The 19,030-nt window shown below is 47.7% G+C and overlaps 1 protein-coding gene across 1 annotated transcript; it reads left to right on the forward strand.

The window, feature by feature from the left end:
* The first annotated feature begins 3,229 nt into the window (after positions 1-3,229).
* Positions 3,230-6,880, forward strand: LOC143833262 (uncharacterized). Its single transcript, XM_077328858.1, has 4 exons — positions 3,230-5,186; positions 5,654-5,737; positions 5,919-6,002; positions 6,282-6,880. Exons 1-4 carry the CDS (start codon positions 4,565-4,567, stop codon positions 6,809-6,811), a joined length of 1,320 nt encoding a protein of 439 aa, XP_077184973.1. The 5' UTR covers positions 3,230-4,564; the 3' UTR covers positions 6,812-6,880.
* Positions 6,881-19,030: the final 12,150 nt, after the last annotated feature.

Genomic DNA, 19,030 nt, shown 5'->3' on the forward strand with positions numbered 1-19,030 from the left:
TGGGATGCCTTTAAGACAGATTCTTAAAGCTTCTTTCACTCTTGGGTAGCCATCTTAATAGAAAGTTCTTCCCCCCTTTATCTTGTCTATGCTCCAGTACTACTTAAGCATTTAATTCTTTAAATAAGCATCCCCCACATGGCTAGGGATTTCCACATTCCTATCTGAAACCCCCCCTCCATTTATCCCACTAAACCTTTTAGTCTCTTTTGGAGTAGCCCATCACCCCACCCTCCCCAGGCTCTACATCCAAAAACTTCAGGCATTTACCCACCCAGAACTTGCAATTCTATTGTAGAATGTCTTCCCCAGAGGGCTAAAGAGAGATTTTGCTCAAAGATTATCATATGAAGCTACCAGGGTACTATCTCTAACAATTGCCCTCTACCCCCTGAGATAATATCCTCAGGTGAAGGAACATTTTCTCTTATTTAGACCCTGGCTTAGTGTTAACCAGCTTTTTTTTGGGGGGGGGGCAATTTCATATACAAATGGCAAGATGCAGAACTTATATTACTAATCCATGAATGTAAACAGTACAGGAAATTTAAAAAAGGAATAATTTGGTATGTAATATGGCAATAAAGTTTAAACTTTATTTAAGTTGCAAATGTTGCATCACATATGGATCCCCAGTCCCCTGTGCAAGTATGTGACCCTTAATCACATTATGACAGATTAATAACAGATATTATCCAGCCTTTGTGTTTATCAATTAATCACAAATAATGGCAAAAGCGCTCTTAATGATTACTTGGTTGAACTTGTGGCTCCTTCAGTTCCACCCTGGAAAAACAGGAGGCTCTCTCTGGACAATGAAGGAAAAGCTGCTCAGGTATATAAAGGTAAAGGTATCCCCTGTGCAAGCACCGGGTCATGTCTCCCTTGGGGTGACACCCTCTAGCGTTTTCATGGCAGACTCAGTACGGGGTGGTTTGCCAGTGCCTTCCCCAGTCATTACCGTTTTACCCCCTAGCAAGCAAGCTGGGTACTCATTTTACTGACCTCGGAAGGATGGAAGGCTGAGTCAACCTTGAGCAGGCTGCTGGGATCGAACTCCCAGCCTCATGGGCAGAGCTTTCAGACTGCGCCACAAGAGGCTCCTTCACATATGGATTATCCAGGCTAATTAACAGATGAGAGGATCATTGTCACGTATACAGGTTCTCAGTAGGAACAAAGTCTGTTTATTGTATCAGCAATAGCTTGTGGACTACAGTTTCCTGGCACAACCTAGAGACTGTAAAAATGCTTATCTATCCAATCTAGGCCATAGATTGATCAGCGAAATGGAGCTAGGGAAAGATGGGGAATTTATTTAGATGATGAAGAAGAAGAGTTGGTTCTTATATGCCGCTTTTCTCTACCCGAAGGAGGCTCAAAGCGGCTTACAGTCGTCTTCCCTTTCCTTTCCCCGCAACAGACACCCTGTGAGGTGAGTGAGGCTGAGAGAGCCCTGATATCACTGCCCGGTCACAACAGTTTTATCAGTGCCGTGGTGAGCCCAAGGTCACCCAGCTGGCTGCATGTGGTGGAGCGCAGAATTGAACCCAGCATGCCAGATTAGAAGTCTGCAGTCCTGACCACTACACTAAACTGGTGTATTTACCAATGTGAAGGAACTCATAAGTTTGCAGAAAAACTTGAGACCTAAAATAAATATATTGGAGAATAAAAAAAACCTCCTCAAAATACTAGACACCAGGCCTGTAACTTCTAAAAAAAACATGGCCCCTGAAATCTCAGGCCCATTTTAGAGGTTGCTAGGCAACAACATTGCTGAGCCTTCCAAGCTTTGATTTCTGTAAAGCAAAACCACAGTGTGGGCAGGACAGAGATGGACTTGGACAAAACAGCCCTTGAAAGGGTTCTATACCAGTGGCCCCCAACCTTTTAATCACCGGGGACTGGTCAACGCTTGACAATTTCACTGAGGCCCGAGGGGGGGGGTAGTCTTTTGCCGAGGGACGTTGCCACTGCCGCCTAAGTCCCTGCTCTGCTTGCTTTCTCGCCGGCACCCCTGCCTTCCCGCCGCCTGCTGGGGGGCGCTGCCAGCAGCAGCTGCACAGTGCCATCCCGAGGGGGAGCCCAGCCATGGTGGCCACTGGAGAGCACCAAAGGTGAGCCAGCAGCAGGGTGGCAGGGCAGCCCCCAAGGCAGCAGCCAGGGAGAAGGACGAGGAGGAGCCGCGGCCTGGTACCGACTGATCCACGGACCGGGACCGGTCCCAGTCCCCATACCGGGGGATGGGGACCACTGTTCTACACCACTCTGATGTCATGTGCTTTGATGGAGGAGGACTTGTTTGGGACAGGCCCAATGGAAACACAATACCCACACCAGCTAACCTGGTACTGGTGGCCACTGCACAACTGGGCCTGGCAGGGGCTATCACACAACTGGGCCAGACTTTTCCTGGGAAGAAGCTGACAGACAAGTAAAGGAGAAAAAACTGAATATAGGGGAGCAGACTAAAGTAGTTGGCAGATGGATGTAAAGAAAAAGATATGAAAAAGGGGTAGGTCATGAGGGCTTCCAGAAAAGGGAAAGAAGAAATAGAAGAAGTGTTGGTTTTTATACACCACTTTTCGTTACCAGATGGCATCTCAAAGTGGCTTACAAAGACTTGGAATGAGCTATCAGGCCATCTAGTCCAGTGGTCCCCAACCTTTTTATCACCGGGGGCCACTCAACGCTTGACTATTTTATTGAGGCCCGGTGGGGGGGGTAGTTTGCTCCTCTACTCTCAACCACTGCCCTAGCGCTCTCTGATCGCTATGGTAATGTTTAAACATCCCTTCAAAATAAGATACAGACACGCCACAACAATGAACATAAGGAACATTTTATTTTCATGGGAATTTTAACTCATGACAATGACAAATCAATGGGAACCCTGAGCTTGTTTCTCTGCAACGAGATAGTCCCATCTGGGAGTGATGGGAGACAATGATACCCGAAGTGTGTTGTAAAGGGCCGGGGGGATGAAGTAAAGGGCTGGGGGGGGGAGAAGGTGTCCTTCGCGGTCCACCTCCAATTAGTCGATGGACCACATGTGGTCCGCAGCCCACAGGTTGGGGATCGCTAATCTAGTCAATGCAGGATCAGCCTAAAGCATCCATGATATCTGTCCAGCTGCTGCTTAAAGACCACCTGTGAGGCCTTTAAAGAGCTGAAACGTTGCCTGTTACTGCAGAACTAGGGGGCATTTCCCACGGCTTAAAAATAGCACAATGGTTGCTGATTGAAAACGCTACTAATTTGCCATAACGCACGACGTCGTTAACGATCTGCAACAATCCTGAAACCGACCCGCCAAAAGCGCTTCGTTGTAGCGCTTTTAGGGGAATCCAGAAAACTGGATTCACCCTCCGGATAGCGATACACTCCTGCAACCAATCTGCAACAGTAGCGCTAAAGACCTGTGCGTTACCATTGTTGCGGGTTCTTCAAAGTCCCTCCTCCCGAGCCTGTCCTCGAAACTTCCGGCGAACTGTTCGCCATTTTTTTTTTCTCCGAGCGAGCGGGGATCTACGAGGCAACGGGACAGCGACTGGCTTTCAAGCACGATCACTTTAGGAAATTCTGCCCGGACACCACAAGAGTTTTTCACAAGCACAGTGGCACACACCGTCACGTTCCCTAAATTTGGCCAAAGCTTAAAACCCCGTCTACCATCGGCCAGTCCTAGCGGAGTCAACGTACAGGGAGCATTTTAAAAAATTCTCCTCTGAGCGTGCCAACGAACATTCGCCGCTCGCAGTCTCCTGCTTAGCTTAGAGGGGTTCAATAGACATGATTCGTGGTGATATCATGAGGGGCGGCTTATGTGTAGTGGGTCTTTGTGTGGTTCCCGGTGCGTGCTTGTGCTTGGGTGCGGACAACCCCTTCCATTGGCGGCTAGACCTCCGGCAAGCGGAGTTGCCGTCCCCCGTTCATTTTAAAAAATTTTCCTCTGAGCGTGCCAACGAACGGTCGCCGCTCGCAGTCTCCTGCTTAGCTTAGAGGGGTTCAATAGACATGATTCGTGGTGATATCATGAGGGGCGGCTTATGTGTAGTGGGTCTTTGTGTGGTTCCCGGTGCGTGCTTGTGCTTGGGTGCGGACAACCCCTTCCATTGGCAGCTATACCTCCGGCAAGCGGAGTCGCCGTCCCCCGTTCATTTTAAAAAACATTCCTCTGAGCGTGCCAACGAACGTACGCCAGTAACATGTCATGTTTGGTTGATTTATGCTGTGGCTGGTGAATATTATTGGGGAACTGCCGAGTACTGCCGCACTTGCTCTCGGTTGAACACCGGCATGCGTTTGTGTAATGGCGGACATTTTCCTAAAATGGCTCCCGCTGCATGTTCAAACTGCTCTTCTCTCGTGTAAACGAATCAGCGCATGCGTTAAGTCAAACAACAAGGGCGCCAATCTGGCCATTAGGAGCAGATCCTGTTCCCGCGCGAGGAGTTTTGAACGTGACATGTGACCTAATGTGGCCAATGCGCGTGTCCCCTACTGCCCTCTACCAATCAGGAGCCGGCTAGTCCCTTTGTCTTTGTGTGCGGGAAGGTATATGATCCGTTGCACCCTGCACCTTCCACCACCATTTTGCTCAGCTACCAGCGAAAGCAACATGGAATCGTCTTCTCAAGCCTCGTCCGTCCCTGCAACCGGCCGTGGCCCAACTTGGAGGGACGCGGAGATCAGGGACCTGATCGGGATTTTCTCGGAGGAGAAAATCCAGGACGCGTTCCAGTCCTCCCACAGGAATAGGGAGGTATTCGAACAAGTGGCCATTAAGATGCGCGCCCTGGGCCACAACAGGACCGGCCTTGAATGCCGGTCGAAGACCAAGACAATGAGGGCAGAGTATATGCGTGCCGTGAACCATAATAAGGGTTCCGGCAACGAGAAGGTTACCTGCCCCTACTTCGAGGAGCAGCGCCAGCTGTACGGAGACGGGGAAGGATCCGGCAGGCCGAAGCGCGTCGGCCGGAGCCTTAAGGTGGTTCGGAAGCCGGCTGCCCCGGTCGAGGAACCACCCGCTGAGGAGGATCCCGGCGAGGGCACCTCGTCCAGCTTTCGCCCTCCACCCCCCGTCCAGCAACGAGCCGCGGAATCGGTAACGCTGGACCTCATCGCCATCGTTCCTGGGGAGCCAGAGGAGGCTCCTGAGCAAACGCCCCTTGCCTCCGGTAAGTGATTTTATTTTTATTTTATATTTCCTTTTGAGCAAATGTGTGTTCTGACGTTTGGCCATCGTTTTCTCGTCAGTTCGTTGCAACGCATAAGATGGTAGGCTGTGGAGTGCTTGCTGTGTTTACTATTTGAAACGGTTTTAATTTTATAATTTAATTTTAATTTTTAAAAGATTTTAAAAGATGGTAGGCTGTGGAGTGCTTGCTGTGTTTACTATTTGAAACGGTTTTAATTTTATAATTTAATTTTAATTTTTAAAAGATTTTAAAAGATGGTTGGCTGTGGAGTGCTTGATGTGGTTAGTATTTGAAACGGTCATGTTTAACCAACAGCCCCAAAATATTTGCTGCATGCCTCGCCCATAGGCCTTCTGCAGTACTTTGGCTCACTACTTTGGGAGCTTGCTTTGTGGTTCATGGTGTATGCTTGCTCATTTTTCACTATTTTCTGCTCTTGTCCACAGAGACACAGTTGCCAGGGACGGGGCCCCTCGAGTCTCCAGCAGCACCTGACGTGGATAGTGATTCGGGGGCATCAACTAACATTGGTAAGTATTAGTTAAAATAGGGGGGGGGGGGCTGTTTTGACTGCTTTGTGCTTTTCTGTTTGTGCAGGGCAGCAGCACTGCTAAGAGAAAGAAGAGAGTCCCTCTGCGTTGCTGGTGTAGCCTTTGAAGCTGGCTTTGCCACCCTTTGGTCCTAGATCTGTTTTTTTTCCTTTTTTTGCAGATTTCATACCCGGAACACAGGAGGAGGAACAGCCTGGGTTGCTTGGACCTCCTGCACGGCGCAGGCGGATACAGATTCAAGATGGTGAGCGTGCATGACCTGTTCCTTTCGAGCCATAGCTGCAGGACAATGTCGCTAGGCACTAACCATGTGCTCCCTTTTAATTGTTGAGAGTCCTGCTGTGAAAGTAGGCAAAAGTAAAAGCACACCATGGGCAAACAAACAATAGCCATGTGCTCGCCGGGGATTGTTTAAATTCTTGGCAGGAAAACACGGGGACAAAAAAGAACACCATGTCCACCATGGTGTGTTTTGACTTTATTGATGTCACTAACAGTTTTGTTTCTCATTTTTTGCCAACAGAGGTTCTTTCAGATGAGGAGGAGGAACCACCCCTGGCTCCAGGCAGCCCACCACCTAGAGGTGCGCTCCCAGCAGAGGAGAGGCTTACGAGGGAACGCGGCAGGCTGAGGCGCGTCTCCGTCTTGACAAGCGTGGGAGAGAGGCTCCTTGAGCACTGCTATGAGGAGTCACGGCGTGCCGCTGCCGCTGACCAAGCCATGCTCACACTCATTGCCCAGGAGGGGAGAAAATTGAGGGCAGTCCTTAGAGAGACAAACCAAATCCTACGCGAAGGCGTGGAGGAGGTGCGACTGATAAGGAGACTCATGGAGAGGGCTGTAGTGGTCATGGAAAGGGCCTACCCTCCACAAATCGCCCCCGCCCCCCCACCACCACCCACACCACCACCCCCACCACCACCCACACCAACACCACCACTTCCAGCACCCACCCCACCGACTCCCTCTCAGAATGCCTCCACCCAAACACGAAGGAGGACTATTCTCGGAAAGAGGAAAATAAAACCAGCAGACAAGTACTCCCCCTCCTAGTTTTGCCCACTTTTTCTATTTCATGTTATCTGTGTTTTGTTGTTTGTTGAATAAAGTTTATATTTTTGACTCTGTCTCTGTGTACCCTACTGTGGAATCTGCAAGGCCGAAAGCGGCCTCTCTAGTGATTGTCTATATTGTGGTACTGCTGTGTGGGTTGGAGGTTGGAGGGGTGTTAGTTCAAGGAGTTTTAGGAGTGTGGTGTGGGGTTAAATATGTGCGAGTTTAAGAAGTCACACTGGAGTCTTGTTATAAAATTTGCAATAACATTTTATTTTAAAAAACATTTTAACAGGGGAAAAACATTAGGGAATGAAACTTGGAGCCCCACCAGCACCACCACCCCCCACCCCCCTGGAAAACCTATTTTTTTTAACAAAACTATACATTTAACAGGGGAAAAACATTAGGGAATGAAACTTGGAGCCCCCCCCCCAACCCCTACCCCAAAACACAAACAGGAAACAAAACTCAGGTCCCACTGCTCCCCTGCCCAGCCCCTTCCATCTCCCTCACTCTCCTGCTCAACCTTCCCACGGACCCCCGGACTTTGCGGCGGAAGAGGTCCTCATCCTCCTTCTTCTTAACTGTGTGGGGAGGGAGAAAAAGTACACATTAGTGCCACACATATTTTCAAATTTCTTTAGTTTACATGCATACACTTTTAAGTGGCCTTAGCCACAGTGTGAGAAGAGTTGGGCAGTGGGGAACATAACCTACGTTCTTCCGCCTCCCTCTGTTGCCTTTGCTGCTCAATCTCCCCTTTCAGCTCTGCCACTTGAGCCTCCAGGGAAGTAACTCTGGCCTCCATCGCACGCAGCCTTGCCTCCACAGTTTCAGCTATAGAAATCAAACAAAGAATTTAATAACACTTCAAATGGGAGCATCACAGCAGGCTCCCATATGGCTCCATGGGGGTACACACACATGGGTCTCCCGCACAGGCATAAAACTCTCACCTGCAGCCTGTCCCGAGGTGGAAGGTCCCTCTTCCTCCCCCTCCTCACGCTCAGGTGCTGTTGCCAGCTTGGATGGTGATTGTGTGGCTGGGCAAAGAAAAAGACAAATCATAATTAAAAGCACACAAAACAGAGATGAAACACAGCTGGTGGACACACCACAGTTAGAGTCTAAGCGCATAACCAAAGTGGTTCTACAGTACTGGCTGGCTAAGTCTGAGGGGGTTGACAGCATCTAAATACTTTCTCGAATTTCATTGGGGACAGTAGGGGAAAGAGGCAGCTAGTCATTCCATGCATGTTTAAGGGTAAAACACAACGAGGGCAGCACTCACCCATATGCCTCCTCATGTCCAGGGGGGGCTTCCCAGCCTTCTCCCATATTTTTACCATCTGGTCGTGGAAGACCGTCCTCCCACTTGGCTGCGGGATCCCCCCCCACTGTTCCAGACTGTTTAGGAAGTCCAGCTTAAGGCGCTTGAATTTTGTCCGGACCTGCTCCCAGGTCCGGACGTAGCCCCTTTCCCTCAGCTTTGAAGCCAACACCAGGTAAGCACCCTTGGTGTGGCAGTGGGTGCTGGCCATAAGGCGGCCAACACTTTTCGATTGGAGCACAAGCTCCAGAAGTGCCTCAGCCTCGGCGCGCTGCCAGAAGGAGCCCTTCCGTGGCTTCGGCATCTTCGGAATGACGGTTAGGGAACGAACGTGCGTTGCTCCGATAGACCACCCCGTTTTTTAAATGTATCAAAGCTGCCCACCAATAAAATTATTCATTGGAACATAAGTGGATTGATCCTCCGGTTTGACAGGGGTCGCCAATACTTCCTGGCTACCCGCCTCCCCGAACTTTCCCCATTCAGCGCTTCCGTATTGTGTTTGTCAATTTCAGTTGGGAGTTAGCATTTAGGGCTGTCAAAGTGCTTTTGGACCAGAGAATCCCCGTTTTTTTGCTGGCAAAGTACACAAACCGCACAAGACAAGGTTAAACAAATAACACAAAACTTTATTCACCAACAAGAGAGTGGGAAAAACAATTAAACACGCCTCCTGTTTCTGTAGATGTGGGTGGCTATGGCGTCCCGAACCTTGCACCCCTCTGCATAGATTCTTCTTCTCCTTGCTTCAGGGATGTCTTGTGTGTCCTCAAGGACAACAGGATCAGGTTCATCCACAGGGAAGGGTATGTTATGTCCCTTGTCCTCGCATATGTTGTGCAAAATGACACACGCGATGATCAGCGGAGTCACATTGTCTATATGCACGTGTAGTCGGGACATCAGGCAACGGAACCGGGACTTCAAACGTCCAAAGGCACGCTCCACTACATTCCTTGCCCGGGAGTGAGTGAGGTTGTAGTGGCTATGCACGTCTGTCCTTGGCCGCTTGTAGGGAGTCATGAGCCAGCGTCGTATTGGGTAGGCTCCGTCCCCGAGCACCAACGGCGGCACACGCACGCCCTCAATGGTGGCGGTGGGGTTTCCTGGAACAAAGACCCCTTCGTCCATGGCTTTCCTGAGGTTGGATTCCCTGAAAACAAGGGCATCATGCCTCCTGCCACTCCACCCCACCTCGGCATCGATAAACCGGCCGGAGAAGTCCACTGTTCCTTGCAGGAGAACAGAGCAAAAGTCCTTCCTGTTCCCGTACTCTTTTATGCTTCCCCCGGGGGCACGGATAGGGATGTGGCTTCCATCGACGGCCGCAAAACAATGCGGGAATCCAAGCCTGGCAAACCCGTCCATACTCTGGAATAAGGGAAAGAAAAGAATATAAGCCATTGCATGTCAGCGTGGGGTGTATCGCGTCTTCGTTGCTGACCTGTCAAACAAGAAAAAAAATTTAAAGGGCAAAGGGGATAGAATGACACTCACCGCTCCAAGCCGGTCTCCGAGGCACACGACTTTGCTGAACAATTCCGCCTCCATGGCGAGGCAGAACTCCTTAAGGATATCGCCAACCGTAGTGACTCCGAGTCCGAATTGCTGGGCTACTGTCCGGAAGTACTGAGGGGTGGCCAAGTACCACAATGCGGCAGCCACCCTTTTTTCAACTGGAACGGGGCGCCGCATGCCAGTGACTTGCCTCTCCATGCGTCCACGTAGAGCCTCCACGAGTTCAAAAAATGTCCCCCTCGACATCCTGAAGTTGGCAATCCAGTGGTCATCATCCCAGCGAGTCCACACAAAATTCTCCCACCAGTCAGAGGATCGTTCGTCCACCCAGAACTGTCTGGGGAACCGGACCTCTGCCAGTGCTTGCCAGCGTTTCTTGGCCGCCATGGTTACCCTTACAGAACGTCTTCTGCTGCTGGTCAGCGTTCCGGGCACCCGTTCTCGGTACTCCGCGATAGCAGACGTCCGACGCGACAAGGCGGTATTCATGCGCTGGAGCACCGCGAGCATGTAAGCCAGCAATTGAAAAATAAGCCTCTCCATTGCAACGTTGACCTGTGCTGCGGGCAGTAGGCTACGCAAACAAAAGAGTGAGGCCGACCGCGTGTCTGCCCAGGTGCATATAAGCAGGTAACCTGTGGGCGTGTACTGTGGGCGGGGATTAACCAATCAAACATGTCAATGCATCTGGTTCCTAGAAAACAATAGAAAACACGTTCCAAGGGCGCCAATGATCGGACGATAACGCGTTGCTACGGGGTTTCCTGGGTTTTTTAAAAAAAAAGGGGACCCCGACAAGTTCGGCTTTAGGGTCGAGGTCAAAGGTGTGCCTGCAGTTTGATTGACGGGCACGGGAGGCCAGAAGCGCTAAAAAGGGACCTCCTTTGTAGCGATAAGACGGAGAACCGGAAGCCTGTGGGTTACGAAAGTGGCGAGAAGTGAAAGTGCCAAATTCCGCAAAAACCGCAGCTGTGCGTTACGGGCACGGCTAGTTACATTTCGCTACTTGAAGTAGCGCTTTCACAAACGGCAACCAAATAGCAACTTTGAGCTCTGTGCGAAATGGCCCTAGGTGTGTACATCATAGCACTTCTGTTTCATGGCACTGTCAAAAGAAATGTCTGATTTTTTTGGGGGGGGGGGATATATGTCTGACACGTATTTAGTGTTTACAAAGGGTTCGTATCTACACTGTCCACAAAGGTTGCATTTGAGTGAGAACTGCTATGCTCAGTGGGCATCTCTTGGGAGTGAGCAAGTCAAAAAAGATCTCCACTCTTCTCTTTTCATTTAGACATGGTGGCCTGCACATTATTTCTTTTTTTCTTCTTCAAATAAGAATTGTGGGAGAGTTCATCCCCCTCCTACTTAGCTATTCCGTAACATACTTAATATACTACTAACATTTTTAGAAGTGCACAAATTATCCCACTCATCCATCACTTCGATCCCTATTTAATTGTCTCCATTTCTTTAAACAGGGCTCTTTTCATCTTCCACTGCTTTCAGTCATTTTCGTTCTTGCTGTGATGAGCTCACCACCAACATGGGGGGGGGGAGTCACGCGTTCACAACCAACTACATATGCAAAACCTTGTCATGGGACAAAGCTATAGAAAATAACTCTCTCCTCTGTTAATATAATAGACGAGATATCAGAAATTCAATGAATGGTTTGCAACAAATCATTTCTATTTCAAAGCTTCCAGACTATTATTGCTAACAGAAAAAAAACAGAGAGGTGGTTCACATTTTGTTGTTGTTGTTGTTGTTGTTAGGTGCGAAGTCGTATCCGACCCATCGCAACCCCATGGCCAATGATCCTCCAGGCCTTCCTGTCCTCTACCATTCCCTGGAGTCCATTTAAGTTTGCAGGTTCACCTATAGTTACTCTTTGTTTACTAACAATCCAAACCCACAGTACCATACTAATGACAGATGATTAGGGTACCTCAGGCCTGTCTATGAACATGGTACATGGTGATCTCCCAGCACTGAAAGTGATTTCTAGTTGACAGAGATTAGTTCCTCTGGGGAACATGGCTGCTTCGGAGGATGGACTCTATGGCATGGACTCCATGGGTGGGACTCCACTCCCTAACCCACCATTCCCAATTTCTATTAACTGAAATAAGTAATTTCCCAACCCACAGTTGGCAAACGTATCTGAGACTGTATATGGCATGGAACAGAGACAGGGTTGCCAAAAACCTGGAGGGGAAAGAAGAAGAAGAGTGGGGTTTTATACCCCACTTTTCACTGCCTGAAGGCATCTCAGAGCGGTTTATAATCCCTTTCCCTTCTTCTCTCCACAACAGACACCCTGTGAGGCAGATAGGGCTGAGAGAGTTCTGACAGGGCTGCTCTGTGAGAATAGCTCTAACAGGACTGTGATGAGCCCAACGTCATCCAGCTGGCTGCATGTGGAGGAGCGGGGAATCCAACGCAACTCACGAGATTAGAGGCTGCTGCTCTTATCCACTACACGGAGCTGGCTCGTGTCCTGATACTTTAACAGGTGCCTCATGGCATATTATTTACCAGACAATATTATTATTTATCTCTATGCCATGAAAAGTTTCAGTGGCCTATTTCCATCCATTTTATTTCTGTTAAATGGGCAATGCATTTTTTTTCTCTTGGAGTTGTTGGCAAGCTTAACACACCTGCCAAGAAGCCAGAGCTGCTAATGATCCTTTGGGGAACCACATCAGCCAGTTTCCTGAAAATCTGCTGTAACATAACTTTATGTTGCAAAGTATTCTAGTGGTCCCCAACCCCTGGTCCGGTGACCGGGACCGGTCCATGGATCAGTCAGTACCGGGCCACAGCTCCTTCTCGTCCTCCTCCACAGCTGCTGCCTTGGGGGCTGCCCTGCCACTCTGCCGCCGGCTCACCTTTGGTGCTCTCCAGCAGCTGCCACGGCTGGGGCTCCCCTTCGGCGTGGCACTGCGCAGCTGCTGCTGGCAGCGCCCCCCAGTGGGCGGCGGGAAGTCAGGGGCACTGGTGGAAAAGCAAGTGGAGCAGAGGCTCAGGCGGTGGCGGTGACATCCCTCAGCAAAAGACTACCCCCTCCCCAGGCCTCAGTAAAATTGTCAAGTGTTGACCGGTCCCCGGTGATAAAAAGGTTGGGGACCACTGTTCTAGAGAACTCTGCACTGTGTGCAATCAATTCTTGCAGGGCTGTGGCCAGACCTGTTAGATCTAAACGTTGCACTTGTGAACTTGGTCAGAATCCTGAAACACCCCCCTGAAAGACCACACATGGCAGGAAGAGTACACCAGTGATTGGCAGGTCTGTCTTTGAGGGAACTTTGGCTGTCATTACTAATCTTTTCACTAAGGAATCATGAGAAGATCCACATGAGAAGATCCACAGAATTTGCCTGTAACATAGTTTCTGACAACCACTAGTAAAGGACAGCAGGAAATGTCATGATATTTCAGTAGCTATCTAGTGACCTTTCAATTAAGCAGTCATCATCAGGTGCAATTCTCGCAATAAAATCACCTGCTAATTAAAAAAAGAAGAAGAAGAAACCCACCAAATTTGTAAATAAGACCGGGGGTTATTAGTCCTAGTAATCCCTGTAATAAATCAGGAATGCTTTCCACTAACCAAATTACAGGCTTTTCTGTTCTATGATCAAATGCTTTGCAAGTGTCCATAAAACCTCTGCCACCAGGGGGCAGAAGTGATTTAGCACTTCTGAAAAGAGTTATTTAAAATAAATTATCTCTCAGGGCTGGATAGAAAACATGAATTGTGGAAAGTAGTTGCAGATGGAAACAACACCAGTGTTGTGAGTCAATGTGTCCATTTTGCTTTTCAGAATCCTTAGGGTTTCTCTGGAAACTGGTCATAGTTAAAAACGTTGATTCTCGGTGTGTGTGTGTGGTTGTACTTCATGTACCTAATATAGGTCAAAAGTTAAGCTACATATTAAATTTTATAAGGATTTTCCTCAATAGTAGAGAGATATAATTTTTTAAAATGGCTAATGGCATGAAAAGTATCAAGTACAGCTGAAATTTCCCTCAGTTCACAGGTAAGTTTGTAATATACATTCTCAGGTATTTTTAAACCTTAATCTTCAAACTAACACTTTCCAACATTATTTTCTTCACAAAGCTTTTCCATCCATTTTTTTGTTTCAATAAGATACAGGCACCAAACATTTCAAGCTTTTCCTTCCACAAATTCTCCACACAGGGTTGCTGTGAAGTTCAAATATTCATGGGGGGAGGGGGTCATATGCTGCCTTGAACTCTTTGGAGGTAGTTTAGGATTAAAAATTAGATTAACAACAAACCTAGCCATGAGAGGAAGGCCTATAAAGCAACTGGATTGTTAACCTCAGGGCTTCAACATTTGCCCCAAGGAACGTGAATTAAGGTACTTTGTTCTCATGCGTAAATGCTAGTTATAGAAGTGTTTTTTTTTCTTTCATGACTATTTGTTTCCAGTGGGTTGTCACCCACCTGGCCACCTGTGATCCATGCAATGGAACACCTGGCCACTGTGATCCATGCAACGGTTACTTCTAGATTAGACTTCTGTAACTCGCTCTACGCGGGCCTACCCTTGTCTCTAACCCGGAAGTTACAGCTGGTACAGAATGCAGCTGCACGGGTCCTAACTAAATCATCTTGGAGGTCCCATGTTCAGCCTCTGCTGAAGCAGCTGCACTGGTTGCCAGTTTGTTTCCGGATTAGGTTCAAGGTTTTGGTATTAACCTTTAAGGCTATACGCGGCTTGGGTCCTGCATACTTGAGGGACCGCCTATCTCCTTATGCCCCCCGCAGGGTACTTCGCTTTGCGGGTAAGAATTTGCTGATGATCCCAGGACCCCGGGAGGCACGACTGGCCTCGACAAGGGCCAGGGCCTTCTCGGTCCTGGCCCCTACCTGGTGGAACGAGCTCCCTGAAGAGCTGCGGGCCCTGTCGGAGCTCTTTGAGTTCCGCAGAGCCTGCAAAACGGAGCTCTTCCGCCAGGCGTTTGTCTAAGGCCGGGTGATGGCCCGGGGCTAAGATCGGACCCCTCTCCCCGGAGGGGGGAGGCCAGTACTAGACTGACCTGGTTCCCCAGATTGTTCCACCCTATGCCCAATTATCCTCCGTTCCCTTCTGCTCATCCAGTGGGCCTGTACGGGAATAGTTTTAATCGCCATCATTGTGACTCAGTCATTATTTTAATGGGGTTTTAATGGGGAATTTTAATGGTTAATATATTGTATTTGTATTAAAACATTGTGAACCGCCGCGAGCCGGTTTCCGAGAGCGGCGGTCATACAAATCAAATAAATAAATAAATAAATAAATAAATAAAAATATTGTGTTTTTAAAATGAAGTGGCAGAACTGGAGTGACTGGGCATATGGACCAGTTCATGATCTACGCTGGACCTGAGTTAGGTAGTGATTGCTAGAGTAGGTAATAGTTTTTCAAGTAATCTCCCATTTGCGATTGCATTTTAGGTGTTCCTAATATCAGTTCCCAATGATAAAGATAATTGTACTTGTATGGTGTACATATATAAATCATAAATAAATACCAACAACCTGGTGGTGTTTTGAGAGTCAAATGGGTCAGCCAATCCATGTAAGGGGTAGCTGTTAGCTATTGTTACTGGAGACACAAATCAGTCCAGTGGCACTAAGACCAACAAAGATTTATTCAAGGCGTGAGCTTTTGAGTGCAAGCACTCTTCCTCAGACTATTCCTCAGACACTATAGTAATGTAAAACAATATGCATGAAGGGGTTACACAGCAATAAAAAAACACTCTATAAATGGGCCCGATTAAATCCAACATACGTACACAAAAATAATGTGTATATTCCTTTAAGAAAGTGCAGGCATAGTCCAATTTTCCAACATCTTATAGGTTCATCACTGATATCCGCACAAAGACCCAGTAAGACTCCGTTTTGCTTCCTCAATGGACCCACAATACCAGAAGGATAAGTCTAAAAAGTGCCTGAAGAGGGTCTCAATAGTAAACACACATTCTAGAAGAATTCTTCACAACTGCAAAAGTCTGTGCAGCTTAAAGAAACTTCTTTAAACCTGGAAAATCAGGCATGACCTGGGCTAAAACATGCTTTTAGATAGAGTTGCCAGCTCTGAGTTGAGAAATACCTGGAGAATTTAGGGGTGAACTGGAAGTGGGTGGAGAAGCATGGAGAAGAACTAATTGGGAGGACTGGCAAATACTCCGGAAGATAGAGACAGAGTTCAACGAGATCTGAACACAATGGAAAAATGGGCAAATGAGAGCAAGATGCAATTTAATAAAGTGTAAAGTTCTGCATCTGGGTCAGAAAAATGAAAAGCATGCCTACTGGATGGGGGATACGCTTCTAGGTAGCACTGTGTGTGAACGAGACCTTGGGGTACTTGTGGATTGTAAACTAAACATGAGCAGGCAGTGTGATGCAGCAGTAAAAAAGGCAAATGCCATTTTGGGCTGTATCAACAGAGGCATCACATCAAAATCACAAGATGTCATAGTCCCATTGTATACGGCACTGGTCAGACCACACCTGGAGTACTGTGTGCAGTTATGGAGGCCTCACTTCAAGAAGGACATCGATAAAATTGAAAGGGAGAGCGACGAAGATGATCTGGGGCCAAGGGACCAAGCCCTATGAAGATAGGTTGAGGGACTTGGGAATGTTCAGCCTGGAGAAAAGGAGGTTGAGAGGGGACATGATAGCCCTCTTTAAGTATTTGAAAGGTTGTCACTTGGAGGAAGGCAGGATGCTGTTCCGATTGGCTGCAGAGGAGAGGACACGCAGTAATGGGTTTAAACTTCAAGTACAACGATATAGGCTAGATATCAGGAAAAAGTTTTTCACAGTCAGAGTAGTTCAGCAGTGGAATAGGCTGCCTAAGGAGGTGGTGAGCTCCCCCTCACTGGCAGTCTTCAAGCAAAGGTTGGATACACACTTTTCTTGGATGCTTTAGGATGCTTTGGGCTGATCCTGCATTGAGCAGGGGGTTGGACTAGATGGCCTGTATGGCCCCTTCCAACTCTATGATTCTACGATTCTAACTATAACTCTAGGGGGTCCCCAGGTCCCACCTAGGGACTTGCTCCTTTACTTTTAGAACACCTTGGAATAAGGTTGCCATCAGTCCTGGATTTTAAAGTCACATCTTTATAATAGAGGCTTAGTATGTAGGAATGAGTGGCTGAAGCTTGTCCTGGAATGGTGGTAGATCACATCACGTGGTAGACAGTCAGGCCTCCCTTAAAGGGACAGGACATTTTTTCCCTCCAGGAATCTGGCTGCTCCATAGCTGGGATTTAACCTCCTATCTTCCACTTCCGCTAATTACTATTTAAAATAAGGTGACCAGATTTTAACATTGGTAAAGCGGGACACCATTGACCGGGGGGAAAGGGATTTCTTGATTAAAAATTTGGTCTATATGGAGCAACAAAAAAGTTTCACAGAATGCACAGAATGCAAAAATAGTATTGTAATATATATATTTTAATTTCAACATAAGTACAATTTGCCAGGTGCCCCCAAATGTCCCTCCAAAAGTGCTATAATCTGGTCACCTTAATTTAAAAGGTCATCAAACCATATGGCTTGTTTTCATTTTTTCTGGCAAACCTTGAAAACAAAAGCTGTAAGAAAAGGAAAGAGCAAACAGGAATTGTCTGGCGATAGTTTAATAGCCATTTTACTATGTCACAAAGCGTGAGAGAGAAGGGAGTAGGATCACTCTGCTTTTTAAAGAAAAAAAATTGTTTTTGTGTTCCTGCTAATTTACATTTAACTTGCAAGGAGACATCTAACAACAGTGGAACATTCAATTTAAAAAGTCAAGAAAGAAAGCAATACCTTTTAGGCACAGCAGTAGCAGAAGCCAGGCAGCTCTGTTTCAGCATGGGGCCTTTTCTAAGAAGGCCAAAGGGCAAAAATTGGAGAAACTGTTTCATGAGCTCCTAGGAAATCAGCCACCTGTCTCTTCTCTTGCTTCAGGAAATTCAGGATAACACCAGGTTTCCATTCTGTGGCCAGGAATATTGTGCTACCCAGACAGAGCACAAACAACATGACAACCTCATTCATGCTCCCAAATTTCATGATTCCAGCAAACTCACACTCTATAATTTTTCATGATATTTTGTTTCTGTTTAGCTGCATCATAAAGGCCTATTATGCACGGCCACTGAAACGGCGGCATAGAGAACGCAGAGGAGGAAGAAGTGAAGCAAACCGCTTATGCATGGGACGGAACGCATCGGCGTCAAAACCCAGAGTAACTGATTATGCACGCGGATACTCCGGAGCCGCTTCTGGTTGCGCCCTGGTCCCGGGAAGCTCCACTTTCTTCCGCATCTCGCTAACGTGGCTTTTTCGGCGGCATGCGTTGACTCTGCGCCCAGTTGCCGCCTGCAGCGTGCATAATTGGTGATTTTAGCCGCTGCCATTCCACCCCGAATGCGGACCTTCCACTCCGTGCATAATGGGCCAAAGAGAAACAGGGGCATACCACTACCATCACAATCAGTGACAGGTGCCTTGCTGCCTTCTAGGAGCACAAGTCTTATCTCCCTTTGCCATGGAACTTCTATCCCACATGGAAAGAAGTGATCCCCATCTTCCTATGAGAGAGCTCTCAGGGTGTCATGTGATCCCTCTCAAAACCATGTCCTCTTGGTCTGAAGCAATGAGGTGAGTTCATCGAGAGATCCCATCACAGTGTTAGAGACCTCTCAGGGTCCTGGAAGTGGGGTCATTTCCTACCACATGGGATAGAAATTCCAGGCAGAGTGAGATGGGAATTAGCATCTAGAAAGGGGCAGGGTGCTTGTCACTATGAAGGAGGTATGCCTGTATTTCTTCTCCATGAGATAAATAGCAGAGGAGTACTTGGCTTTCACAAAAGCCTGCACCAAAACAGAACAAAATTAGCAAACAATAGTTAATTTGCAGATGCAGAAGCATTAGTACAAGCCAAGAGAATTTGCCTGTTGTTGCTTTCTACTGTAGCACCCCTGGTTCTTCTGTCAAGCACCAGCAGCACTACAAGAAATAGTGAACTGAAAATCTGAGCTCCTGTCCTTCTCCCAGAGCAGATTGGCTTACTGTTGAGTACAAATCCAAGGTCTTTGGCAACTTAAAATCAATGAGTTCTTAAATGATTGGGTTTCTTGGAACTGAGAACAAATGCAACACATTCAGACCCCCAGACACATGTGCATGCGCTTGTTGACTGATCCAGATGGAATTAATGCCAGATGGAATTAGCTGCTAAGATTGGCCTGGGCCTGACTTCTGAAACAAACACCACAATGGAGTAATATCCATACAGTTCTGCCGATCACTTCCAACATCTCTTTTAT

This window comes from Paroedura picta, chromosome 3, assembly GCF_049243985.1.
Source record: "Paroedura picta isolate Pp20150507F chromosome 3, Ppicta_v3.0, whole genome shotgun sequence".
NCBI lineage: Eukaryota > Metazoa > Chordata > Lepidosauria > Squamata > Gekkonidae > Paroedura > Paroedura picta.

Excerpts from the sequence above, each read along its gene's own strand:
- LOC143833262 (XM_077328858.1), top strand. The coding sequence starts at position 4,565 with ATGATCCGTTGCACCCTGCACCTTCCACCACCATTTTGCTCAGCTACC. Across the intron at positions 5,738-5,918 it reads GGGGGCATCAACTAACATTG|ATTTCATACCCGGAACACAG; the intron begins GTAAGTATTAGT and ends CTTTTTTTGCAG. Across the intron at positions 6,003-6,281 it reads GCGGATACAGATTCAAGATG|AGGTTCTTTCAGATGAGGAG; the intron begins GTGAGCGTGCAT and ends TTTTGCCAACAG.